The sequence below is a fragment of the Pholcus phalangioides genome, unplaced genomic scaffold (assembly GCF_987345545.1).
Source record: "Pholcus phalangioides strain wild (caught in Gottingen) unplaced genomic scaffold, Ppha-v1.0 ptg000013l_1, whole genome shotgun sequence".
Classification (NCBI taxonomy): Eukaryota; Metazoa; Arthropoda; class Arachnida; order Araneae; family Pholcidae; genus Pholcus; species Pholcus phalangioides.
Genome location: NW_028301606.1, coordinates 28831809 through 28859623, shown reverse-complemented (window position 1 = coordinate 28859623; position 27815 = coordinate 28831809). Strand labels below are relative to the sequence as shown.

At 35.8% G+C, this 27815-nt stretch overlaps 1 protein-coding gene across 1 annotated transcript; it reads left to right on the top strand.

The window, feature by feature from the left end:
- Nucleotides 1-25604, top strand: LOC149078926 (armadillo repeat-containing protein 2). The gene is made up of 18 exons (XM_089241148.1): nt 1-78; nt 1888-2309; nt 3020-3152; nt 4920-5050; nt 5168-5349; nt 6123-6225; nt 9646-9818; nt 9941-9985; nt 10392-10543; nt 11565-11664; nt 12040-12180; nt 13717-13803; nt 19043-19139; nt 19859-19996; nt 20172-20288; nt 20399-20531; nt 24652-24812; nt 25233-25604. Exons 2-18 carry the CDS (start codon nt 1898-1900, stop codon nt 25337-25339), a joined length of 2412 nt encoding a protein of 803 aa, XP_089097274.1. The 5' UTR covers nt 1-78; nt 1888-1897; the 3' UTR covers nt 25340-25604.
- Nucleotides 25605-27815: the final 2211 nt, after the last annotated feature.

The following is a 27815-nucleotide window of genomic DNA, read 5'->3' as shown; positions in this document are numbered from 1 at the left end:
GTATAATTATTATTGTGTATTGTGTGTACCTGTAACAGCGCATTGAAATGAAAACAAAACATTCCTGTGGGTTATTAGGTGAGGAAATTTATACTTTTAATCCTGCATTTGCTATGAAATCGAAGAAATAAATGCATTGATGCAAATTTTCCAATAAAAAAATTCTTTCTCTACTCCATTGCATATTTGTAGAGGCGTATTTACACGGGTGCTATAGCCTAGTGCATAGTTTTCCAACCTTTTTTGTCCCATCGCCCTCTTCAGAAATTTTTTCTCCCATCGCCCCCCCCCCAACGCAATCTAACCCATAGGATCCTATGTTAAACACGTAGCTTCTACCGCCCCCCCGGAACATTCCATCACCCACGTTGGGAATCGCTGGCCTAGTGGGGCAAATTTGATTGATGGGTGGGTCAAGTAAATTTGTGTTGTATGGTAAAAAGGTGACAGAACCGTGAATCTGTCTACTTAGAGAGCAAAGACCTTGAGTGCAGCGCTGCAACTCGGAGGGGGGGGGGGGGGGAGAAATGAAGGAGGTGGATCTGCAGCCTCGATTCAGAAGGAAGGAATGCATTTCACCCTTTAAGCTCACCTTCAAGGGGACGATAAAATATATGCTTGCCCTGGCTGAACAAGCATCTAGTTGTGGCCTTGAGCGAATGATCCAGAGAGTGCAAGCATGTGAGCAACTGCAAGAGTGACCTAAAAAGTGAGGTGCTAAGTCAGTGAGTGACTGAAAGATTGACCTAGAGATTGGAAGGATAGGTCAGTGAGTAACGTAGAGAGTGTGATTATGGGAGTGATTTAAAGAGCAAAAAACCACATTGATGAGCAGCCAAAAGAGGGACCCAGAGATTGATCATGGGAGTGATCAAAAGAATGGCATAGACGGTGGGAAAGCATGTGAGCAACTGAAAGAGTGACCTAGAGAGTGGGAAAGTATGTGAGTAACTAAAAGAATGACTTTGACTTGATGTTTATTCAAGAGACAAAGCTCAGCAATTTTCCTTATATTTTATTAAGGATTTTGCTTGTAACATTTTCCAATTAACCATTATAAAAAAAACAAAGAAAGGAGGAAAAGGTTTTAAAAAAAAATCTCTGGGTATTAATAAAGGCACATCTACATGCTTTCACTTACCCTGATCTCTGCCGTGGTTTTGCTTTGCAAATTTGTCAAGCTCTTGCTCTCCCTATGCACAGCCCAATTTTGATCTCAGCCTTGGCCTTATAAAATCAAAGAGACTCGATACAAGCTCCTTTGTTGAATTCATCATCTACGGATCCTCTCAAATTTGATGTTCCTCTATCGCACCTTACTTGGCTCATGATGAAATATTTTATTGCAGTCCGTATATACATGGATGGGGAATCCCAGCAAATTACTCAAGGTATAACAATACTTGTTTTTCGGCAAAAGGGTAATTAAAGGCACAAGGTAGAGCCTGATAAAAAAGTTCCTTATCTTTTTGATGAGATGAACATTTTTATTTATCCGCCACGGGTCGAAAGATCAGATTCTATAAATAATTTTAATTGTTTTGCAAATGTGCTTATACTAAAAATGATTTTACTTGATTGTATTTAGTTATTTGGAAATTGTAAGCAATAAATGCCTTGTTGGGAAAATTGACTTTTGTTTGTTCCTCTTGCTGTCTGTAAACTTGGATAGAGATAGGGATCCTGGTTTGCAACTGGGATATGTCACAAAGGACAATGCATAGCATGTGCATGTAGATGTGACTCAGGAGTTGGGACTACATAAATGAATCATACTAAGTGGGAAACAGGATCCACACTGTAATTATGGTTTTCTTTTCTTTTTTCTTAGTTTTTGATATAATTAATACAAGTTTATATGTGTTTCTGTTCGTTTTTCTCTTCAAGTTCATCTTCCATGATGTCTAGAAAAAATAGCAAAGACAGGGGAGCTCCATTTTATGCTCTCCCTGGAAGGCGTAAAAGCAGCGCAGAGATTATCAAAGAAGCAAAGGATGAGATACGAACAATGGCTTCTCGTCGCCCATCTACGCCATATTCAAAAAATATTCCTGACCCTCGGAACCACTCAAGAGCTTCAAGCTCTGCAAGCCAGGTTTCCTTCTCCCCGGAACCTCCATGTAGCCGTCCATTATCTGGTATCAGGCTGAAACCATTGCGTCCAGAAAGTTCATCTTCCAAAGAGCTTGTTTCAAGTGTGCACCTGGAGCCTACTGTTATAAAAACAACATTGAATGAAAGGAAATCAAGGTATAGGTTCACCCTGAGCAGGGAATCTTCTGTTGCAACATCACCTGACATTCCTTCAGGTGATCAGTTTTCATATTTTTTCCATCATTTGTGTTTATATTGTTAAAATATTCAATTTGTGGAGCAATGCATGAATTTAAAATAATAATAATGGTCAAAGACAAATTGCATTTTACCCAGAATGTTAAAATTTTGTGTACTTAGGTTATACAAGGTGCATAGGTAACTCCTCGAACTGCAAATTACTGGTGAACCGTTGATCTTGGAGGCATATTTCCAATTAGAAAAAGTATCCAAATAATGTTTATCAGGCTACTCATGTTGCAAAGGGTTGTATGGTTATTAAAATAAAAAAATTAATTTTTTATACGGACACCCTATATTCAAAATCTCAATCAGAAAGTTGTTTCCCTGTCTCTCCTCCTAAGGTCAAAAGGAAAAAAACATGTTTCTAATTGCAATATTTGCTGAGATATCTAAATTAAAAAAAAGCAAGGATTCTCATGTTCCAAAGAGGTGTAACAAAAAGAGGCTCACAATCCACATTTACATCTGTGTATGAATGATATAAAAAAAAATGTATAATTGCATAGGGTAATTACTTTGAAGGAAACACCAAATAAAAAGATTCCATATGTATTCATTCTTCCGTGATAAAATAAGTTTCGGAACTTTTTGAACGTAGTAGTAGTATATCATATAATATTATATAATATGCCTAAACTAATGAGATGCCTATGACTTTGATATTCAATACTGTAATATGCAGTTGATGGAGACTTTGGAAATGGGAATCAAGATGATGGAAAAACTAAAATCAACAGTGATGTTACAGAGAAATCCAGGTCACATAGAGAAACAAAGACTATTCCAAAGAATAAAAAGAATCTTCTGACTGAAAAGTAATTATCAATTATTTATAAAAGAGTTCATTTTGTTTGTAAATCTGTTGTTGAGTTATATCATTAATTTAGTTGTACTACAGCGCTGTAGTACAACACTCGTATACATCTATATAATGATACTCAAGATGAATGAGAAGCATATCATTATAATTGAGTTATCATTATAGATAGAATACAGTCCATCTCAAAAGTTTAGACAGTGTAGATTTTTGACTGCACTATGAATACCCTTTGAAATTTTGATTTCGTATTTTTGCCTGTGATCAGAATGTTAAACCTTACTTTAAACTTTGGTCATTGTTGATGAAAATAAGTTATGTATTTTTTTAAATCCAAAATTTTAAAGAATGGCTGCTCCAAAAGTTTAGAAATACTTTGATTGTATGCAAATTATAAAAATTGCATCTGTATAGCATATCAGAGATGTGATAATATAAAATTTGAAAGCTATCAGACTGGTTTTCATTCGAATAAAAATTGCTGAAGTTGTCTCGTATTTTGTACGATAAAATCATTTGAGTACTTCATATAAAGAAAAAAGAAAGCCTGCAAAAGGCATTTCAATTGCTTTAAGCTAGTGCCCCAAAGCAGAATGTGCCAAAATCTGTGACGTATGTCGCAGAACAATTAGCGCTGTTGCAGAACAATCCGGAAGAATTTTAATAAAAAGTGCAAAAAACACTATTACATGTATGGGGATTTTTACTGCAGAATATTTCCAGTCAGCTGAGGGCTTGTTGCAGAACAGTGATAAACATTCTGCTTTGGTGAGCTAATGGAGATACAGTGTCTGATGAGTATTGACCCAACGTGTGTCCCAAAAGCCGAAATCTTGTAGGCAACGCAGTAAACATTTGCATGAAGACAAAACCGTTCAATGATTGGCTTCAATGCAAAAAAGGACCTTGTGTGAAATTAAAAGAGCTGCTGGAGTGATAATTTCAATAGATACAGTTCATGAACGTGTAAGAGAAGATTGATATTTCATTCATAAAAAAAATGGTGAGGAAGCTCTCACAAGAAAGCACCAAAGGGTGGTGAAGTGGAGAAGAAAGACTAAAATGAAACGGCAGGAAATAATTTATGTGTTACGGAAACAAATAGCTTAGTATCATATTTGGTGGTGCAAAAAAAAAAAAAAAAAAATGGAACTTCGTGTCCCAGACTGACCTTCCTACTCACATGAACTAGGGAAAAAACCAAGAACTTCAGCAGAAAGCAAGGATGATCCTCTGTAATGGTATGAGCAGCATTTAAGTAAGTGAACTGCTTTTTGATGGTCATCAGAACTCTGATGCTTACTAGGAGACTCCTCAAAAATAGTTTGCAATCTTCCCATTAGAGAAGATACCTAGGACCAAACTGGACATTTCAACATTATAAGGCATCTATTCAAAGATCAGATGTTACAAAACAGCTCTTTGATAGCAATTTCTTTCTTTTTTAAATATGTTGCTTTCTCTATTTAGAAATTAATAAATGTTTTACACAAATACACACAGTCTAATCACATTAAGGTGACCATTATCTTATATGCAGGAGAAAAGTTTTGTACAGTCTGGATCGCAGCAAGATAGTCCACAAGTGACACAAAAAGATGCTGGAAGTGTGACACAACCAACTGTGTTGATAGAATTTTTTTTTAATTAAATCATTTCCTGTATATAAATTTCGAAATTAAGAAATGTTTATCACTATGATTTTAAATGTGGAAATTTATTTGTGTGTTATTTAATGGTGCATATTCCCTTTCAATTTTCCAAGCGGCTCTGTTGTGAACATTGAGTTTGAAGATGCTAACTCGTCTGAAGTTGACGAAGAGGAAAAGAAATTATTGAAATTTCATGATGAAGTTTCAGCCTTTTTCCCCATTCTTGAGAGGTTATACAGAGCTGGTAATATTATTATAATTTCTTGAATTTAATTTTGAATTGATTCTTAATAGGTTCAAATAAAGCTTTTTTTGTAATTAGCAATTAAATGAAAATAATATGTACACATTGGTTTTTAAGGAAAAGGGAGAAGTGAATCTCAAGGAATAGAAGTGATTTCCAAATTATACAGAGTCTTCAATGATTCTGCCATGTTCCATAGTGCATTTGAAAGTAGAAACAACCTCTTGAAGTTATTATTTAAGTTGCTTGATAACAACCATCCAGTGTTAAGTCTTCATGTTATTAAATTTCTTCTTGAAGTAAGTGAACTTGTTTGTTCTGGTGTATTAAACCAAAGATATGCAGTAGACTCCTTATTATCTGTGGGTAGTTTTTCAATTATGCAGATTATTCTCTGGTTCTATTGATTTTTTTTTAATTTCAAGATAATTATGACACTTCAGAGAAGTCTTGATGAAAAGATGAGAATTTTTGAAGCCTTTTCAAAGAAAAGAATTTTAAAAGATTTGCACATAGTTTTTGGCACAGAATTACAGTGTTCATGAAAGAATTTTTACCAACAGAGCCGGTTGACAGTATTCTCCACTAATTTTCTGAAAAATGGGAACTAGTCGTGACAGAGAAGTCAAATATCTTGGCAAAAGTTTGCAACCAGTGTTTCAGTCAATCCCAAACAGCCTCTAATTGAGGTCAGGTTTCTTAAAAAAATGTTCTCCACAACTAAGTAGTTGAACCACTGCCTATTTGACTATGTATTATGATATTTATCATTATTATTTTTAAAACGTTACAGCCCTATCTCTGTATTACTGAAACATTGTGACATAAAATTGTCTTGGATGTACAGGAATATTTCAGCTATCAAGGGTTTTGGCCATGGAAAGCACCTTCTTCATTAAATTTCAATTTCAATGTTCCTACATTTCATTAGATGTCCAGACACTTTTTTTAAATATTGATGCTGAATGTAACATGCAATTTATATTTTTATAGTTGTAATTTTCATATAATAGCAAGACATTCAATTTCATTTTTGCAAGACATTTATTTCATATAATTTATTGCATTTCAGATGAAAGTCACTGGAAACAACCTGGCCAGAGTTTGCAAGCTTTTGTATAGACTTTGTCAAGAAGAAAGGAATATTATCGAGTTTTTATCTTGTGGCATTCTAGGTATCCAATTTTCCATTCAGTTTGATTTTACTCTTTTATTATTATTATTATTGCACTAAAACTTAAATTTATAGCATACACAAAAAAAAAAACTTTTATTAAATTTGTGTACAATCTGTTTTTTTTTTAATGTACAAAATAAACTTTGATATTTTTTATGGTTTGTAAAATGCAATTAGTAATGTTTTGCATAATTATAACCCCACTGGGTATGCTATATCATGTGTGATTTTTACATACCTTTTTCCTTCATTGCTTCACAATTTTCCATTCTGGTTGAATTCATTTTTCTTTCAATTGCTGAAGTTGTTAAAATATTATGTTTCGAAATAGTTTAAGTATCCAGATTATTTATGCAAAAAGTTAGCTCTCAGTTTCTTGAACCATTAACAATTGAATTATTATCATTGATGCAAAAATTCTGAAAAGCAAGGGAAGTTGCAAACCTTCAATGGAAAGAGATTAAGGTTTAAATCTTTGAATATATTAGATTACAGATAATTATTTTTTTTTATGATGAATGCTAAAATAAAATCAAGTTTTCTATTCAAATTTTTTTATGCAAATAAAAACAGAATGGGATTCATTTATGTCTGATTTTGTTTTATCAGAAGTTTTAATGATGAATTTGGTTATGAGAGAAAATGCATTTTCGATGACTTGAGTGGACTAAAATATTTCCATGTGTGAAATTTTTTTCTGAAACTTCTAATTACACTTTGTACTTAAAATAAAATCTTGCTGGCTATGTTTACATAAAATTTTGTGGTACGCTTCACGTACAGTATAAAAGCATTCATCAAGTATTGCATTGTCTTTCTTTTCGAAATGCTTGTTGCTTTATTGAATTAGTTCACATTCATTTATTGTTATCATAATTATTTCATTGAATTATTATTTCTATACCTTTGATGCATCTGCTAAGTTTTAGTAAATGCTTTCAAATCGATAATATTCCTCTTATTTTCTTGTAATGGTTGCTAATATTTTATTTTTCTAACTTCAAGAACAGTCATAACAATGCAATAATGTAATCATAAAATAATTTTTTTGAAAAACCTGCAGCAGACTTGCCACCTCTCCGGATTTAGGCAGGGTACCCTGAATTTTTTTACCCTTCCTACCCATCTCTCTCAAATTATTGGAAATTTCTCCTGATTTTAGAAAAAAATTGGATTTTCCTTGCGATTTTAGCGAAAAAACTATGAGCATTAACTGCACATATGCCATTTTCGGTGTACACTTTAGGGGATGAAGAATGAACTAGTTGCCACTTGCCAGATGATCGCAGATGGCAAAAATCACAAGACAAATGACGGGCGTGAGTTTTTTTCTATTATGAAACTGGTTAATCTGATGAAAATATCACTCGTCTAACAATGCCATCTGATAATCTCAGCATATGGCAATAATCCACCATCTACTACTAAATTTTCAGTAGGTGGGATCTTTGTTATCTAGTGAGTGTTAAACAATTGTGTTCGTCTGACAACAAATGCCACCAAGGTGTGGATCCAGGGAAGTTCATTAGATTGTCCTGTATTTTACAGGACAGACAGATTTTTCCTTTTTATTCGCTGCATTTGGGAGTAGCTATCCCCCACCTCCTTAGATGCATGCCTGTTCCAGATACAGTAAAACTTCAATTAACTGCCATTGTCCAGACCAGGGCTGTGACAGATACCCGAATAGCGGATAACAGAAATCTCTTAATACCCATGTACAGTAAGATGATTTCACTGTGGCCTTGGGATGAAAATGCAAATTAAAATAACCCTTTAAAAGTGAATAATACATGCATATTGTATTTATCTTTGCTCAAAATGATCAATACAAATTTCAATATAAGGTCAGCCCAGGCAGTGGCGATATTGAAAATAGCATCCTTTATGTTGTATCTCTTCCAAAATTCTTTGACTATCATGGTATCATCAGATAAAAGCAAGTCTTCAATAAAAGCTTTTCTTTAATGTCACTTCATATTTTCAATAATGCTCTGGTCTGCGGGCTGGATGAGTGGAGTTGTATTCGCTGGGAGAAAGAATCATATTATTTTGCCATCATCATTTTTAAGTTCACAAGAGGGTAGTGGCTAGGCATTGTCCATTAACAGCAATGCTTCCTTTGGCAACTGCTTTTCAGCCATATGAGCTCTAACTTGAGGTGCGAAAGTGTTGTGGAAAAATTCTTAAAAAATAGTTAGGTCCATCCAAGCACTTTTTGGGCATAATAGTTCACAGATAACGCATTCATATTTAAATTTTTGAGAGCACTTGGTTTTTGATTTATCAATTACAAGCAGGGATAATCTATGATTGCCAGTGGCATTTGCACAGGCCATAGCAGTGATCCGATCGTTTTGTACCTTAAAACCCGGGGCTGCTTTCTCTGTATATTTTTTTTAGACAATGACAGATAACAAACTGACGGTTAAGCCTGCAGTGCTCATGCAGCATATTGTTCCATTAATGGTCGCACACTGTCTCACAGATGCCAAGTATATTTTTGTGCTAGTAATATTTAGGTCATTCAATTTTCAAATTTATAACTGTAAACAGATTAACTAAGTAAAATTCAATGTTTTGAATGTTTTTTGTGAAGTCATGTTGGATCTAAAACTAGAAAAATAACTATCAAGAATAACTGTTGCCAATAAAAGTTCCAAATATTAGATGAAATAAATTTTTTATTACTTACCTTCAGAATCGAATAAGGTCGCGTGGTGTCTCCTAGACTCCAGAAGTGCACATTCATAAACAACCTCTTCCCTGTAGCACTGAAATCAAACTGGGGCTATGTTGATGATTTCTAGACATTAATATTTAGTTAATAGGAAGATAGACAGATGGAAGTACATGTCAGCCAATTAATCTATTTACAAACAGTGAATAAAAGAAATGCACCTGGCATCTCTGAGACGCCATGCGAGCACTGTAGGGTTACAGTTAATCAAAGTTTTACTGTGTGTACTATAAAAATTTAAAACAAAATATATACAGTTGCCTCTTATCAAAAAATTAATGAATTCTGGTAGTCTTTCAAGACGAGATGCAAATGTCTTGCATTATTATATTCTACTCAGGGACTACACAGGACCTGCCTGGGGAAGGGGAACACTTTTCCAAAATTGACCTTTTTTTCCACAAAATTTTTTCAATCGGCCCTATTTTTGCTTGGGGGAGGGGGAAAGAGACTCTCAGGAGAATCTCCAAATTTCTGGATTGCAAAAGTTGAAACCTCTGCTGCAGTAAAAAATAAACACAAAATTCACATTAGATAAGGGATGTTCACTTTATATAATGACATACATCTGTAGAGAATTTTATTAGTTCTTGCAAGAGGTTAAAATGAATGTGTATCAAATATTTACTATCACTATTCACTTGCCTTTTGTACTACCTAAAATTTATCTCCTTTTAGGTCCATTTTTTGATTGCCTTCAAGCAACATGTCCAACAGATAATATTGATGCCTTAAAGTACAGTGCTTCCCTTATTTGCATCTTGGCTGCTAATGATCTCTTGCTAGAAGTTCTGGGTATCTTCAAGAGTCACGAGATACTTTTATATTACTTAAGTGATATATGCAACTTGGTAGGTTTGTATTACCATACGTGAATTTACTCATAAATTTTATATTCTTTCAAAACAGTTGTTTGTATCACTCTGATTTTTCTTGTGTTTCACACTATGCATTTATTTATTTTTCATTTTAGAAAGATCTCGAAAAAAACACAGAGTTTTCCAATATCATTATCAAAGCAAGTAGCTCTTATTGTTATTTTGCCTCTATTTGTCAAAGTGCATAGTTTTAATTTATAGCTTGTTGTTCCAAATATTCAGATTGTTTAATGCAGAATATTTTTAGATGTCTAAGTAAAAGATTTTGATCATACAATTTTGTGGTTTACATGAAGATAGTACAGTGAAAATACTGTATAAATAAAAATGTGTTAATTTCATTGTTTTTTATCATTCATTATTTAATTTGCAGACCTGCTAAAGGCAAAAAGGGATAAAAGCTTATATAGAGACTGTATTTTATTTATTAAATCTAAAATCATGCAGTAGCTACATGAACTTGTCAAAATGTATTGTAGACCAGTAGAAAATCCCTATGGACTGGAGATTATAGAACACAGGTCTAATTGATTGTTTCTATTACAGGTTATTACTGCCCTCAGGTACCTCATTGAAGATGATAAAGCCTGTGAATATTCCTCTGTGGTTACCATTAGTACCATTCAGCATCTCATGAAAGTGCTAAAAGTTTATGAAGGGGATGTAGAAACAATTATCACAGTTATCAGATTATTAAGGTGAGGTTGTAATTTTCATTGCTTATCAACAATTATTTCACAAGTAATATACTCTCACTTGACTTTGCATATCTGTTTTTGCCTAATTCAGTGATTGGCAAACTTTTACAGAAACTGCCCAAAATACTTTTGATTGATACTTGGAATACATTGATTCATACTTGGAATACATTGATTCATACTTGGAATACATTGATTCATACTTGGAATACATTGATTCATACTTGGAATACGTTGATTCATACTTGGAATACATTGATTCATACTTGACACATTGATTCGAAACACTATGATTGAAACTTTTATAGTGAAAATAGAATAAATTATGCAACTAATCAGCACAGCATATACAGGGTGCATTGGTAATGGCTTATGGAATTTTTTTTAATGTCAAACCATTGGCCCTAGAAGCATACCTCCAATTAGAAAAGGTAGCCAAATAATGTGTAGTAATGAGATAAGCCATTCATGTTGAAAGGGGTTGTATAGTAACTAAAATAACTCTTTATACTGTCTCTCTGTGTGCAAAAAGCCCAATTACAAAGTTGTTGCCCTGTCTCTCCTGATGCCAACAAAAAAATTCTATGTTCCTAAGTGCAGTATTCACTGAGATACTGAGATACTCCAAATCGAAAAAATGAATGGAAGTTGGGAAAAAATAGCTTTAAATGCAGATAAACTGTTTTCTCAAATTTAATGCTGTTTTTCCCCCATTTTTCCAATTCAAATATCTCAGCGAATATTGCACTTGGAACCGTGAAATTTTTTAGCTGCCATCCTGAAAGACAGAGCAAAAACTTTCTAATTGGGATTTTGTGGTGCATGGGGGCAGTATAAAAAGTTATTTTATTTTATTTTAGTAGCTATACAACCCCTTGCAACATGAATGGCATATTTGAGTACTACACGTTATTTGCATGCCTTTTCTAATTGGAAAAATGCCTCTTGGACCAATGGTTTGCCAGTAAAATGCTGTACTCCCTGTTACCTGTAACCCTGTATATATTTTTTGTATTTACAGTAAAATTGCAGAATCTGAAGATGGCTGTGATACATTAGCATCCTGTGTATCCTCATTCCCTGTGCTTACAGATTTACTCAAATGTTACAAAACTCACTTAGTAAGTGATGTGACCAATTTTCCAATATTTTATAAAAATTATTCGTATTAACTTTTTACTTAAACTTAATTACATAAAAAAAGTAATTTAAACCTACAAAATTCGATTTTATCCATTTTTTTTCATTATTCAATGAAAATTACATGCATGTTATATGAAGCTGTAGCATGTAAGAAGAACCTAAATTTGGTTTTTTTTAGTATAAAATTATTTTTTGAAATTTCCAAATCGTTAGTACATTTCCAGTTATGTTTGGAAACAGTTATTTATTCAGAATTCTCTCTCTGACATTACTTTTATGGTAAATAATGACTACTTCATACACAGGTTATCATCATTTTCATTGAAAAAAACAATTTCTGTTTTGCTTTACAGTTTATCACTACCCAGGCTGCCTTCATTATTGGTAATCTAATCTTAAGCAATGAGAGTGTAGCACCAAAGTTTATGTCTTCTCGAGATTTTATGGATGTAATGATCAGTCACTTGGACTATTTTGCCAAGTATCAAATAGAGGTACTTTTTAGTTATGTATTCTCATATCTCCAAAATATAGCCAGTCCATTTGAAGCTGAATTGTGATGAATGTTATTATGCCAATGAATTCAGATTGCTCCCAAAATCAATAGCATTCAGAAGCATGTAATATGATACTGTATAATAATATATAAATAATAACAAATAAATCATAATAATAAGTAATAATATAATATAGTAAAACCCCTTTTAACGTATACCCTTCAGATGCTGTCACCCATGTTTTACAGCCAAATAATAATTTCTCCTTGTATAATAAATGTATGCATTTCAAACCCCTGATTAATGATAATAATATATAAATATTAAATAATATAAACACTAAATAATATAGTCAGATCTCGATAAGTCAAATGTGCAGTGGTGGGAAAAAAACTTTGAGTTATCGTTAGTTCAAGTTATTGGAAATTCTGATTTCAGATCAGAAAAAATAAAGATTTTTTAAAATAATGCTAGTTTTTACGAATATAATATTAGTAACGCTACTTTATGTGAAGAAATTCAAAAAGAAGTTATTCTAATTTAATCATATTTAATTATTGAATGATAATATTTAGAAACAAACTAGACATGCATAGGGTATATTATGGAAATGGGCACATACATAATTCTCATATAAATGAAACGAATTGTGAATAAAGTCTATATAAGTTTATTTTCAATCAAACAATGCAGTAATTTTTGGCTATCTTTCTATTTTTCATCTTTACATGAGAAAGTCGTTCGCTTTTTGTAAGTAGACAAATATATCCTCTAAATAAGGTTGTTAAATTGTTAAATGCTCAATTCTGTTACTAAATTCTCAATTCTGTTGCTAAATTCTCAATTCTGTTGCTGAATTCTCAATTCTATTGCTAAATTCTCAATTCTTTTGCTAAATGCTTAACATTATCCATGTTACTATATTCCATTGTTAAATGCTAAATTCTATTTCTAAATGCTGCTTTTTAAATTTCTCTCATTTCTGAAAACTTCGAGGAAAGAAACTTTGAGTTAAGGGAGGGAAAATTTTAACATTGAAATGCTGAAAAAGTCCTGGAGCTGAGTCAAAACTTTAAATTTAACAGATATTCAAGTTATCAGAATTTGACTTATTGCAAACTGACTGTATAAATAAAAAAATACTAAATGAAAAATAGATAAATAACAATTAATTATATAATTTAAAGCACTGTATGAAGAGAAATTGTATTTTCTGGATGTTATGCCGAAACTGATATTTGTAAAGAAAAGTGATTTGTCTCCTCCGGAAATCGAATGCGGGTCCCCTTGCATACCTGACAAGTGCGCTAACCAATACACCAGACACACATTTTTCAATTCTTTATAACACACATTAGTAGCATGAAGCGCTGAGTGGAGTAAAGCACTGTTTTCGGCTTGAGGTAACTAAAAATTAGGTTACATTTTTATCATAAACGATCTGGATGGACTTATATTTTATACTCTTGAAATTTGGAAACCTGACATGTGTGAAACATTTTATATATTGACTACCATTGTTACCAATTTCAGAAATCAAAGAAAGAACCCATGTTGTCCCAATTTGATCTTTATAATATTGGAGATGGACAAACAGACGTTTCTGGATTGATGCTGAAAGTAATATTTTTTTAAATATAATGTATGTATATAGTTAAAGGCGACGGCAATGAGAAGATGTAAATTTCATTTTTAAAGACATGAACATTTTATTTACACACACGGACAAGTTATACGCGACATCCATTCTGTACGACGAAATACAATCAACTGATTAAAACGTTCGAAAAACTCTCTGGCCATCCGTTGCTAGGTTACCATCCATCACAAGGCGAAAAGCGCTACAACGAGAAAACGTGACATCGTGACGTCACAGAGCATCGTTTATGATCGGTCACTACACACTCCCCCCCCCTAGTGTCAACGAAATTTGTGATCGAATATCTGTCGGGGAAGTGGACGTGACGACCGGAGCGAGTCACAGTTGTTGGTACTGCTTGTGCTGGCAACGCTGTACTGGATGGCTGAATGGGCACTTCTGAAGGTACCTTAAAGCTATCTCCAAGGAAAGCTGGAATCAAACGATCAATGGAGATCCTCTTGCTTGTCCCATTGATGTTAATGTCGAAAAATTTTTCCCTGCGATCTTTGACAGGAAACGGGCCTTGATATGTTGGTTGTAAGGCAGGATGTGGTGCGTCGTTGCGTACGAAGACATGCGACGCGGATTACAGATCACTAGGAATATACGTCGGCGTGTATCCGTGAGTTGTTGTAGGCATGGGCTTCATTGAACGCATTAGCTTTTGGATTTGATGGACGAAATCGGATGGTATAATGTCTGGTGTTTTGGAAAAATACTCGCCGGGCAAATGCAATGGTGTTCCGTAGAGGATTTCTGCGGAAGAGCATCCCAGGTCTTCTTTCACTGCTGCTCTTAGACCCAGTAGAGCGAATGGAAGAGCATCAACCCAAGCAGGATTCGATTGAATACGGCATCTCAGGGCAGTTTTCAGCGATCGGTGTTGTCTCTCGATCAGCCCATTTGCTTGTGGATGATAAGCAGTCGTTTTATGATGTTGGAATCCTAGATATCTGCTCAAGCTTTGGAAAAGTTGGCTCTCGAACTGCCTGCCCTGGTCGGTGGTGATCCTGTGCGGTATGCCGAATCTTGAAAACCAAGTGGCAATTAATGTTTTGGCGACTGTTTCGGCAGTTTGGTCTGGCATTGGAGAGGCTTCGATCCACCTGGAGAATCTGTCTATCATCGTTAGGAGGTACCGAGAACCTTGGCATAATGGTAATGGACCAACTATGTCAAGATTGATATGCTGAAATCGGTTGTTAGGTACCTTGAATTCAGCCAGCGCGGATCGAGTGTGTCGGTGAACTTTAGAGCGTTGGCATGTAATACATGCTCTAGTCCACTCTAAACAGCCAGATCTAATTGAAGGCCAAACAAATCTGTCACTCAGCAGTTTTGATGTTGCTCGGATGCCAGGATGTGATAAGCAATGCAATGATTCAAACGCTCGTCGTCGTTGAGAAATTGGTACAAAAGGCCTTATTTTGCCGTTTGACACATCACACCAAATTTCGGCTGTTGCGTCAGGAAGGCTGAGTTTTTTCAGTTGTAAAGATGATACACTAGAATTTAAGATGGTTTTGAGATCGTTGCCATTCTCTTGGTCAGCTGCGAGTTGCACATAATCTAAAGGTGTGGGTACAGAAATGGTCGATATTCTAGAACGAGTATCAGCTGGAATATTTTCGACACCTTTTATATGAAGAATTTCTGTTGTGAATTGGCTGATAAAGTTCAACTGTCGTAGCTGGCGAGGTGAACACTTTTCTGGTTTCTGCCTGAACGCATACACCAACGGCTTATGGTCACTACAAATGCAGAACTGTCTTGCTTCTAGCATATACCTGAAGTGCTTGACAGCAGAATAAGCTGCAAGTAATTCTCGATCGTATGCAGAATAACTTCTTTGTGCGCTTGAAAGCTTCTTCGAGAAGAATGCAAGTGGTTGTAGCTGATTATCGTTAGATACTTGATGCAAGGCGGCACCTATAGCAAAATCACTGGCGTCCACATGTAAAACTAATGGTGATGATGCTGAAGGATGGTGCAAAAGAGTGGCATTAGCGAGCTGTGTTTTGCATTTTTCGAATGCTTGTCTGGTCTCAAGAGTCCAAGGAACTGATGTCTTGTCATTCTTCTTGGTGCTGGACAAGAAGGAATGAAGTGGTGCTTGCACAGCTGCTGTAGATGGTAGAAATCGCCTGTAAAAGTTCAAAGTTCCCAGAAATCTTCGAAGCTGCTTGATGTTTTCTGGGAGAGGAAATTCTTGGATTGCACGAACTCTGTCCGGGAGAGGCTTTGAGCCGTGTTCATTGACCAAATAGCCCAGGAAGGAAATTTCCGGTACCTTGAACACGCATTTAGATGTGTTGATTGTCAGTCCGTACTTATCGAGTCTTTCAAACACTTCTCTAAGGTGCTTGTGATGTTGCTCTGCGTCATGGCTGGCGATGAGCACGTCATCAAGATACGAGAAACAGAAGTCGAGATTGCGTAGCACCTCGTGGATGAAGCGTTGGAACGTTTGTGCAGCGTTTGAGAGTCCGAACGGCATGACTACGAATTCAAACAATCCAAAGGGAGTTATGATAGCTGTCTTGGGAATGTCGTCGGGATTTACAGGAATATGATGAAATGCTTTGACCAGATCTATTTTAGAGAAAACTTTACATCCATGCAGATTCTGCGCGAAGTCCTGTATATGTGGCACTGGGTAGTTATCCGGCACAGTAATTCGATTCAGACTTCGATAATCACCAGTTGGTCTCCACTCATTCGGTCCTTTTGAAACCATGTGCAACGGGGAAGCCCAGTTTGATTTCGATGGACGACATATACCTTGGTCCAACATCATCTGGAATTCGGTCTTGGCAATCTTGAGTTGAGCTGGGTGTAATCTGCGTGGCTTTGCGAAAACAGGAGGACCTTTAGTTTCTATGTAGTGCAAGGTATTATGGGAAGATTTCCTCGAAAACGGACGAGGTCTCGTTAATTCGGGAAATTCCTTCAAAATTTCAGTTATAGCACTGTTTCCTGAGATTGTTTTAATCGTTGTCGAAGGTCCATTGTAAGTAAAACCTTTACACGTGAGAGAAGTGAGTGGATCTATAAGTCGCTTGTTTTTGATATCGATGATGAGTCTGTAGTGAGCAAGGAAATCCGATCCGATAATTGGTCTCTCAACGTCAGCGAGGGTGAAATGCCATTTGTAATTCCGCCGTAAGTTCAAGTCCAATTCCAAGAGTTTCAAACCGTAGGTAGATATACGGGAACTATTTGCAGCGAAAAGCTCAAAAGTTGTCGGTTTGCCGTTGCCTTTGTAAGGTAAAATTGATATATCAGCTCCAGAGTCAATTAAAAATTTCATGCCGCTTTTCCTTTCCATAATGAACAAACGGCTATGGTGAAGACTGCTATCGCCGCCACCGCATGCCGTTACTGCGGGGGGCTTGGACCGTTTCCCTGAATATTCTGAACGTTGTAAGCGCAGGGGTACTTGCATCTGGAAGCTTTATCTCCGAACCTGCTATGATAATAACACACTTTAGGGTTTTCATCGGAGTCTCGATATCGCGAGCGATTCCTAGAACCAGAATAACGTCGGTCTCGACTGGAGTTTCGATAGCGGTTCCGGCTATTCCTCGGGTATTTGCCCAACTGCTCAACTCTTTTAGTCAGCTCCGAGATTTGCAGTTTAAGGTCTCTTAGCTCCGAGCAAGACGAGGCTTCTGCTACATGACCGTAATTGGGTTCAGTGAGCTCAGCTACTCGATCAGCTAACTCGGCTAGCTTGTCCAGTTCTTCACTGCTAGCTGCTAACACCGTTTGCATACTCTTTGGTAGCCGTTGAAGCCACAAATTTTTGAGGAAAGTCTCATCGCTAATTCGCCCTGTCGAAAGCTCGCGCATTTTACGTAGCAACGTACTAGGCTTCTGATCACCTAGGGATAGGTCTTCTAACAATATCTTGACCTCTTTCGCGGCTGAATGTTTATACACAGCGAGAAGTCTCTCCTTGAGTTTCGAGAACGGATCCGATGCGGGAGGATCGAAAACAATGTCACTTACCGTTGACAAGATCTCCACATCTAGGCAGTTGACTAGGTAGTTATACTTGGTTCCTTCGGCAGTAACATGGTTGATCTTGAAGGCAGCGTCGAGCTGGACGAAAAAAAGTTTGATCCTGTCCTTCGAGAATGTCGGCAGTTTCGCGTGGACAGCTTGAACTCGAAGATCGCTCTCTTGCTGTTCAGCCATGGCGATAAGTTCTTGGCAGGTTCGGGATCACGTCCGGGTCACCAGTAAAGGCGACGGCAATGAGAAGATGTAAATTTCATTTTTAAAGACATGAACATTTTATTTACACACACGGACAAGTTATACGCGACATCCATTCTGTACGACGAAATACAATCAACTGATTAAAACGTTCGAAAAACTCTCTGGCCATCCGTTGCTAGGTTACCATCCATCACAAGGCGAAAAGCGCTACAACGAGAAAACGTGACATCGTGACGTCACAGAGCATCGTTTATGATCGGTCACTACATAGTCAAACCTTGATCTAATGAATGGGTCATGATGGGCATCTTATTATTAAATTGAGATAGCTTTTAAATTTGGTTGAAATTATCACAAACATACTCAGTTTTAAAGAGAAATTAAATGAAGGTTTTATTGCATATAATTGAAATACAGACTTAAATGAACTTTTAAATAATTGTTGCATGCATGTGTGTGGTTAAACACATTTTCTTTTAAAAAATTGGGTTTTTTAACTGCAGTTTCTATCTTTATTAAATATTTTCTATGGGCAGTAAAACTTTTTTATATGGTCTGATTGGGACTGAAGGTCAACTGGTGTAGAGAAAATCTGGATAAAGAGAAATTAATTATGCACTATTAAGTGAATCTGTTGGGTACTTCGTAGAGAAATATTGCATCATACAAATACACTTTTTAAAGATTGGGGTAATAAATAACAATAAAAAATAGAAATATTGTGTTTTATCAAGGCAATCGGGACCTACATGCGACGAATTGTTGTACATACTATAGTAACATGATAAGATCATTTGCAAAATCATGTAAGAAACAGGATTTTGAGTTCAGAAGGACGATAAGAGAGATCATTCTGTGCATACATTATTTCATTCTGGTCTTTTTTTATAATTTGTCTTTGATATCATTAATATTAGTGTTTGAGAAAGCTTGTAATCACATTTAATGTTTATGATTATTTTTCTGATATAGTTGTACATGCTTATCTTTTAGATTGTCAGTATATTTGGAAATATGTGTGTGAACAGTGACATTGGATGTAAACTTGCGAAAGATGGAAAACTCATAGTCTCTATGATTAAGCTCATTGGTAATTTTGTTTAGTGTGGAGATTATTATTATTATTATTATTATATGATTATTATTATTTTTTTTTTATCAATTTGCCATTTTCAAAAATTTGAAACAAAAATATCCAGAAACTGGTAGTTTTAAAAATTATGAAAATACCTTAAAAAATATCAAGAACAGCAGTCAATGTCATTTTGATGAAATAAAATTTATGTTTAAAAAAGCAAAAATCTTGCTGCGAGGTAAAATTTATCTCATCGCAGGAATGTGAAGAACACAGCTGCTTTTTATTTTTTAACCATTTCTCAGCACCATTGACAAGATATTTTACTTCTTTAAAAGCCTCTTATTATAGCATTGCCGATCTCAGATATTTTATAAAGTTGATTTCTCAAAAGAACACATTTCCCTATATCCCTTTGGGTACAGGGAAAGCCGACTTCATTGAAAAAGATATGGTATTTTGAAGGGGGTTTAATGATTTCCTCTGTGCCAGCTTAAAGGGTTAAGAAAAAGGCTGATGCTAATACATTTTTTTTTTTTCTGAGTGCTACAGTGAGGAGAAAACAGAACAGTTGTACCACATTTTGACTATATAAAATTTTCTCAGAGAATAAGCATAGTTTTATTATTATTAATATTAAAGTTAATTGTTTTCAATTGTCTATAGGTATCATTTGTCATTGTACAAAATTGTGTAATTGTTTTTCCTTAAAATTTTTCAATTTTTTTTCCCAGAAAGTTATAAAACATGTGAACCTGATGCTGAAGATATTCATGAACCTCTCACCTTCATATTGGTCACAATGAATAATATCACATTTTTCATCCAAGACGATTTTGACGTCACATTTCTATGTGTGAAAATTGCTGAAGGTTTTATGATTTTTCTCTTGATATAAATACATATCATGTATTAATATATAAGAATTAATATGTATGCATATATGCATATTCATAAAAAAAGGTGTATGTGAAGTACATATGTATACATAAAGATAAATTTGCCTAGTCATTAATTCTACTCTGTATTTTCTATATCCCTTAACAGTTGTGGTGCCTTTCTTGAGTTCGGCATATGTTGTAGATATTAGGATAGAAGCTTGTGGCATCATACGTAACATTACAAGAATTCCTGAGATCCGAACATTCATTCTAGAAATGAAATGTAAGAATGTAGAGTTTTTTCCTCCCTTCTATTGAAATTTTATTTTAGTGAGTTTTTTTAGAGGCTTCCTCTTTGCTATTAATATAGTTTTTTTTCCATCTTGCTGCCAGTAATGCCTGCATTTGTGTGCCTTCTGGATGAGTACAGTAATGATATGGCTGTTGGTGGATATGCAGTCATTATGAACTTATTGCTGGATAAACAGGCAAAGGAGCCCTTTTACAAGGAGCAGGGAGTTAACAAGTAAGTCATTTTCTTTTTCATTAGTATAGACACTATCTTATAGTAGTATTTCTATGTGAATTTTATGTTCTCTCAGTTTTTTTTTTTCACTTTTTTCAATGTTTTATGCTAAATAGTATCGCATATGAATGCTGCATTTTTTAAAACGCTATTGGCAGGTGTTGACTCTCAATTGTAGTCAACACATAAACATAATGATTTCCCTGGGGATAAAATGTTCAGACTGGTAAAAAAATGCCTTGCTTAAAAAAAATCTTAATTAAAAAGTATTTAATTAAGAGTAAAAAAGATTAAAAGAACTGTTGAAATATTCTATTAACTGGTTGATTGGTAGAAGCTTTTCACTTCCACTTGTAAAGTGGCGAAGCTTCTTTATCTCTAAATAGTATTATTCCCCCCCCCCCCCATATAATATGCAAGTTCAAAATTCAGACATTGGCCAGGCAAATTAACCAATTTCGAACTGTGACTAATGTATATATTCAGTGCATCTTCACTATAATGTTGCTCTGCAGGCCAAAAAATAAATGTAGTTGTAGAGGGATTATTGTTATATATTGAGAGGTAGCAGTTCAATATTAGAATATTGCCATATCCAAACAAGACTTTAAAAAAATACCAGTGTAGATATGGATTTGTTGTATTATCGAGTATTGTTATAGCGAAGTTTCACTATATATTAAAAAAAGTGGCATATGTAAAAAAAATATAGCCATTGTGTGAAACTAACAAATAGTATGGTATATTACTCAAGTCACAAGTTAAATTTATATACATACAGACCTTGCCAACTCTCTGGATTTAGGCGGGAGACTCTGGATTTTTCATCCTTCCTCCTGCTCTCCGGATTTGTTAAAATTTCTCCAGATTTTGGCAGAAAATTAGATTTTACTCAAGCTTTCACGTTGTCATGACATCAATAACTGCCGTCGTCGTTAGGAAAAAAAACCCATAGAGGAAAACAACCGTGGCCATTTCCATCGATCAACCGGAAAAAAGTCTTGGTGACCACATTTAAGCAACTGGCAAAGACGTGCCTTTGTTTACGTTTCGTCTATCGGCAATCATTTATCAGGGGTAAGCCCTTGGTTGCTGAAATTACTGTATAATCGTTATTCTATTCCATTAACAGCCGTGCGGTAAACACAAGTTTTTTCGTCAGCAGCTGTGTATTTTGAAGTTTTTAAATTGTTTCCTCCTATTAAATACAAATACAAATACAAATACAACGCCACAACAGGCAAATTGCCCAACGAGGTGGCTGACTTAAGATCATCATGGATCCCCGAGCCCCTACCTACTACTGCTAGACCACACATGCATCCCCCCCCCGCGGAACCCCCCAACGAATCGGTACATGCGGGAATGTGCGTGTACGTGTAGTGCAACCTGACGTAAAGTTTGTTTCTGTGTAATGCTTGTTATGTGTAGTGCTGTCATCTGCCCCCAGTTATACAAACTATGAGTGAAGTGTTATGGTTGAATGATTTACCGTTGTAGGACTGTTGCTCTCTGTGGCGAGACTTTTTAACGGGGAGATCGGCTCGCATTTGCGCCTTGAAGTTGGGAACCACAGAAAACCAACTTCAGCTGACCACCACTGTGGGGTTCGAACCCGGATCCTCGCATCACGAGTCCGGCATGTCTTCAGAAAGAAAATATAAAACTTTAACTATATAAAGCTAAATACACTGATGAAATAAATTAAGAGAATTTGCATATTTTATCGAATTTCATGAAAAGAACTGAACTGAATGTAAAACCACTGCTTCTAGACAAAAATGCAAATCTTGTATGTCAAATACGTAAGCGTACAAGTGTGTGTAGGCGGAGCCAGTAGAGAAGCAGGCTTTATAAGTGCACGTAAGTTAAGACGCATTTCGTTTGCTAGCACACCTCTGCGAATTTCTTGGTGTTATTTTTCAGCAATCGGTTAATTTCAAATTGTTACAGTAAAAATGAGTAACCACCAACGTTTAGATGATGGAATGAGGTAGCGAATTGTGAGGAGGCTAGAAGCAGGCCAATCTCAAGTCCAGATTTGTAGAGAGTTCAATTTAACGCCCAGCGTCGTGTGTAACTTATTGAAACAGTTCCAGGATACCGGATCCATCGAGAGAAAGCCTGGGCAAGGTCGTCCAAGAGCCACAACGGCCAGAGAAGATCGCGATTTGTCGATTATAGCGAGGCGTAACAGGAGTGCTACAGCTTCTCAGCTCTCTTGTGACTTGTATGCAGCCACAGAAACCCGTGTATCAAGGGTGACTGTTTCCAAAAGACTTCATGAGAGAGGGTTGTTTGCAAGAAGACCTGCTGTTTGCATCCCGCTCATTTCTACGGACAGGGGAATCCGTTTATCATGGTGCAGAAAGCATAGAGATTGGAGTATTAATCAATGGGCGACCGTTCTCTTCACTGATGAGTCCCGGTTCAGCCTAAGCTCCGATTCTCGCCGTACGTTCATATGGAGAGAACCAGGGACCCGCTACCTATCCTCCAATGTCTGCGAAATCGACCATTATGGCGGAGGAGGTTTAATGGTCTGGGCAAGCATCGTGTTGGATGGTCGCACACCTCTCCATGTCTTTGAAAGAGGCACTGTGACTGGTGTGAGGTATAGGATGAGGTCTTGGAGCCCTATGTTCGCTTTTTCAGGGGTGCAGTTGGCCCTGAGTTCATTTTAATGGATGATAACGCGAGACCACATAGAGCTCTTCTGCTCGACGATTTTCTAGAGAGTGAGGATATTCGCCGGATAGATTGGCCATCCAGATCTCCAGACCTTAACCCTGTATATAGAGCATGTCTGGGACGCTCTGGGAAGGGCAATTGCAACTCGCAACTCCCCTCCGGGAACCATCCAGGGAATGAAAACAGCGTTGCTGAACGAGTGGGACCAATTGCCACAGGAAATGATAAACTGCCTTATTTCAAGTATGAAATCACGCTGCGAGACCTGTATATCTGTAAGAGGGGACCATACCCCCTATTAACCCATTTTTTTGTTTATTCTGCAACCACTGTTTCATACCGTCCGACTCCAACGAGTGTTACGCACGATCATGCGTGTGTATTACAATTATTGAATGGTTATTTGTTTTGTATTGTATCAATGTATATCAAATTTCATTAAAATCGGTACAGTAGTTCTAGAGATAATCGACCAAGTCTGCGAATTCTCTTAATTTCTTACACCAGTGTATAAAGCTTTTAAGAGTTCATATATCCAAGATTATCAATCACTGTTAGCATTCACAAAAGGAAACACATGTTCTATGAACAGTATGTAGTAGATGTGATTTCTCTCTCTCTCTATACCCCCCCCCCCTCGGGAGAATCTCCGGATTTCTGAATTACAAAAGTTGGCACGTCTGTACATATAACTTGGAATATATATGAATTCTAAAAAATGAAATTCTGAAGGGAAAAAAATTCAATTTTACCTTCCAGCCAATAAACTTTTTTTTTTGGATTTTGATGAATTGCATACTCTAGTTTGTGTGTTTATATACAGTGAAACCTTGCTACAATGTGATGGTCTAGGACCAATTCATTGTATCTTCTCAACCAAGTGCTTTATTCACTTGAATGGGCTTTTAGAATGTAAGGATTAAGGGGCAACGGAGGAAGCTGAAGGAACAGATTCTCTATGATGAAGATCTTTGTCACCACTACTTAAGGATCAGAAACAGCTTGACAAATATCTTCTTCATTCCCACTTGACTGGTTAAAGAGAAAGAAATATTATTTGATAATTTTAGTTTGTTGTTGATGTCATTCACTGTAGACTTTTGCCATGGATATATTTGGTTGCTTTCTCATTTTGAACCATAGCTTTGATTCAGAAGTCTTGGTAAAATTTTGATTAGTAAAGACATGAATGTTTGCAAATGTCATTAGCACAGCTAACACCATTTTATGATTCTAAAAATGTTGCGATCAAGTGCATCTCTTTCACATTTTTGTTTTCATTTCAGATTCTTTAATCCATGTTTTTGGCATTTTTGGTGTGAAATTTGCAGTTTTACGATTCTCTAAATATTTCCAGAATTCTGATAATTCTTTTTTTTTTGTGATGTTACTAAGTAATGTGTTCAAGAACAAGAAACTCTATCTATAGGTTGTTACATAAACTGCATCTCTGCATGAGCCGTGATTGGGGAACAGCAGCATTGTTATGTCAAATATTGTGGAATTACTGCATGCCAAAAGAGATGTCAAAGAAACCTCTGACTCATCTTGAAATTCAGCATCTCATCAAAGTGTTACAGTATGCAACTGGTATGCTTTAAATTAAAATGTCTTTGGAAAAGAAAGCCAAAAATTGCAAAATCATGTGATATTTATAATTTTCAAAATATGATAGTCATACATATAAAACCATTATCGATATGGTTATCCTATGCTTTGTTTATCCTATACTATTATTAACAGATAATCGCTGTTATCTGTTGATAATTGTCCTAAAATTTAAGGTGCCTTGAGGAAAAATCAGTTAATTTTATATAAACAAGATTAAAGATTTTAATGGTGTAGTTTGACTGGGTTTGATCAAATTCAACAGTGTTGATTATGATTAACTTTCTATTAAAATCTGAATTATAAATATTTAAGTTGGTTTTTTTAAGTCGTTGCATTCAAAATGACCAGAATACTTCATTGTTCAGTTATTTAGGATTTCAATTACCATTTATGTTTCAGGTCCTACTATATTACTTGAAACTGATGATGCTAATGACAAAAGAATTTGGGAAACAGACTTTTGTGATGTCGGGAAGAAGCTTCTTAAACTTTTACAGACTTATTAATTAGATTGAAAGCTCCATTCTGCTGATATATTCCCTTCTTCATTTCATATGTATCCTCGTATAGGCTTGCACTATGACATTATACAATTGTTGCTCTCATTCTATTCTAGTCTTGTCATTTCTTAGAAAGTAGTTCCTAAACATTTTATACAATTGTGATATTTTTTATATAGTTTTATAAGTTTGTTTTCTAGAATCACTGTGATATTTAAATTTTGCACTCATTGAAAGTCATAGAGGAAAAAAATAAAGATATTTGTTTTATAATTGTGTTGTTCGAGTGTAATTTTTTTTTTTTTGTAGTACATACCATAGATAATTTTTTTTACGTATACAGAATCTATTGAATGAAATATTAAAATTACTCAGATGTCAAAAATTATACTGTGTAAAAGTAATTCTAAACAAACTGGCCTACATGCTGAAAATTTGTGTGCATATGACACATGATCACAAAGCTACGAGCAAAAAATAGGTCCGAGCACTGGAATGTGCTATCCTGTTTAACAATTTCAGGTGGTGTATTGTATAAATACCCCTATGTTAGGGGTGTCTGAAGCTTTTTATACCTATTAATGCTTTATTCGTGCTTCATGTAAGAATTTTGATTTCTGAATTAATTTTGGAAGCATACTTGTTCTAATGTGGATGCTTCAGCAACCCTGGCTTCAAGGCCACTGCCGTATGTATTATGACTACCCTTATGCCTTCCTTAAGGACCTGCAATATTCATGTATGGTTCTGGGGATAGAAATGATGGGCATAAGAGCATTTTTTTCACCCTTGCAAACATTAAAATTTTTCCTATGCTAAAATTGGGTGATCTTTTACTATCAGAATTTATTATCAGATTTCACAGTTGAGGTTTTTATAGCAATCAAAAAATTGTCAGGCAGCTGTTAATTTAAAAAATTTAATAAATTTACAAACAAGTTCAATATTACTGCTAATTCTTTTTTGTATTCAAATTGATCTTTGGCATTTGCTTATATTCTTTCATCAAAAAAAGTTGTGCTTCTCCATTTAACTTCTTCCAAACCGAACAAAACTTCGGTCTATCGCCATGGGAAATTTACAACTGAAATGAGTTCTGCTGGAAATGTGTACTTATATCTGACAGTCTGTGTGAGTTTCTAGTGTTGTGCATAAATTTTGGTGCTGCCATCTATATTTCAAACTAGTGGAGTGATAATTGAATATCTGTACCGTTGTAGGTATGTTGCTTTGTTGCGAGACCTTTAAACAGTAAAATCGGCTCTCTCGAATTCATATGACGATTTTGCGAACCACAAAAAACCAACTTCAGCCGACCACCACTGTGCTGCCGATGGAGTTCGAACTCGAGCTCTCGCGAGCGGCTTCTTCATTTAATTAGAATCTTTGTCTGCAGGCGTTTGAACTGAATCGTGATACACTCTAGCTCCTAGGGCAGCAAAATTTTGCCACCCGTTACTCTGTTCTGTAGACCTAGTCGTTATTATCTCTGCTGTGACCTATCGGTTAGAAATTCTTCGGAATATGGACTACTACTACTAAACCAAACATGCACCTCGTCCATATTCCTCTGCGGAACCTCTAACGAATTGGTACATGCGGGAATGTGCGTGTACGTGTAGTGAAACCTGACGTGAAGTTTGTTTCTGTGTAATGCTTGTTGTGCGTAGTGCTGCCATCTGCCACCAGTTTTTCTAACTATGAAGTGTAATGGTTGAATAATTTATCGTTGTAGGTCTGTTGCTCTCTGTGGCGAGACTTTTTAATGGGGAGATCGGCTCACATTTGCGCCTCGAAGTTGGGAACCACAGGAAACCAACTTCAGCCGACCACCACTACGATGGCGATGGGGTTTGAACCCGGATCCTCGCGATGCGAGTCCGTCATTATGACCACTCGACTACCACAGCGGCCGGAATATGGACTGGATCGCCGTTTCGGTTAGTAAGCCAGCCTTGGTCATTGTTTATTTACGGCTCCCCAGAATAGTCTCGAAAAGAGCCACTTCATGGCATTGAATAGGCACACATCAATATGGATTACTCACCTCGATGCTTCTGACAAACGTTGGCGACAACCCTAAGAGATGAGACGCCCACTTTGAGAAATATTGCTCTAGAACAGAGATTTCTAACGTAAAGTTTCTCGTAGAACCCTTGATGATTATAAGGCTGTTTCGTGGAACCTTTAATGATGATGATGAGGCAATTATACTTAACTCAGACAAATATTTGAATATTTATCAAAGAAAAAATGTCGTAGATCCCGTTCATTAGCCCTCGTATGCAGAAAATGGCTGGTACGACAAAAATGATCAAAATGAAAAAAAAAATGTCCCTACTGCCGTCTCAAAAACATCATAGACCCAGAATAAAATGAAAGAGAGCTTAAGCACCACCTCTTAATTTACATATTTATTGTCATAAATCATTGTGCCAGATCTTATCGTGGATGGCCTTGTGCAATCAGGTCCCCGCATGGC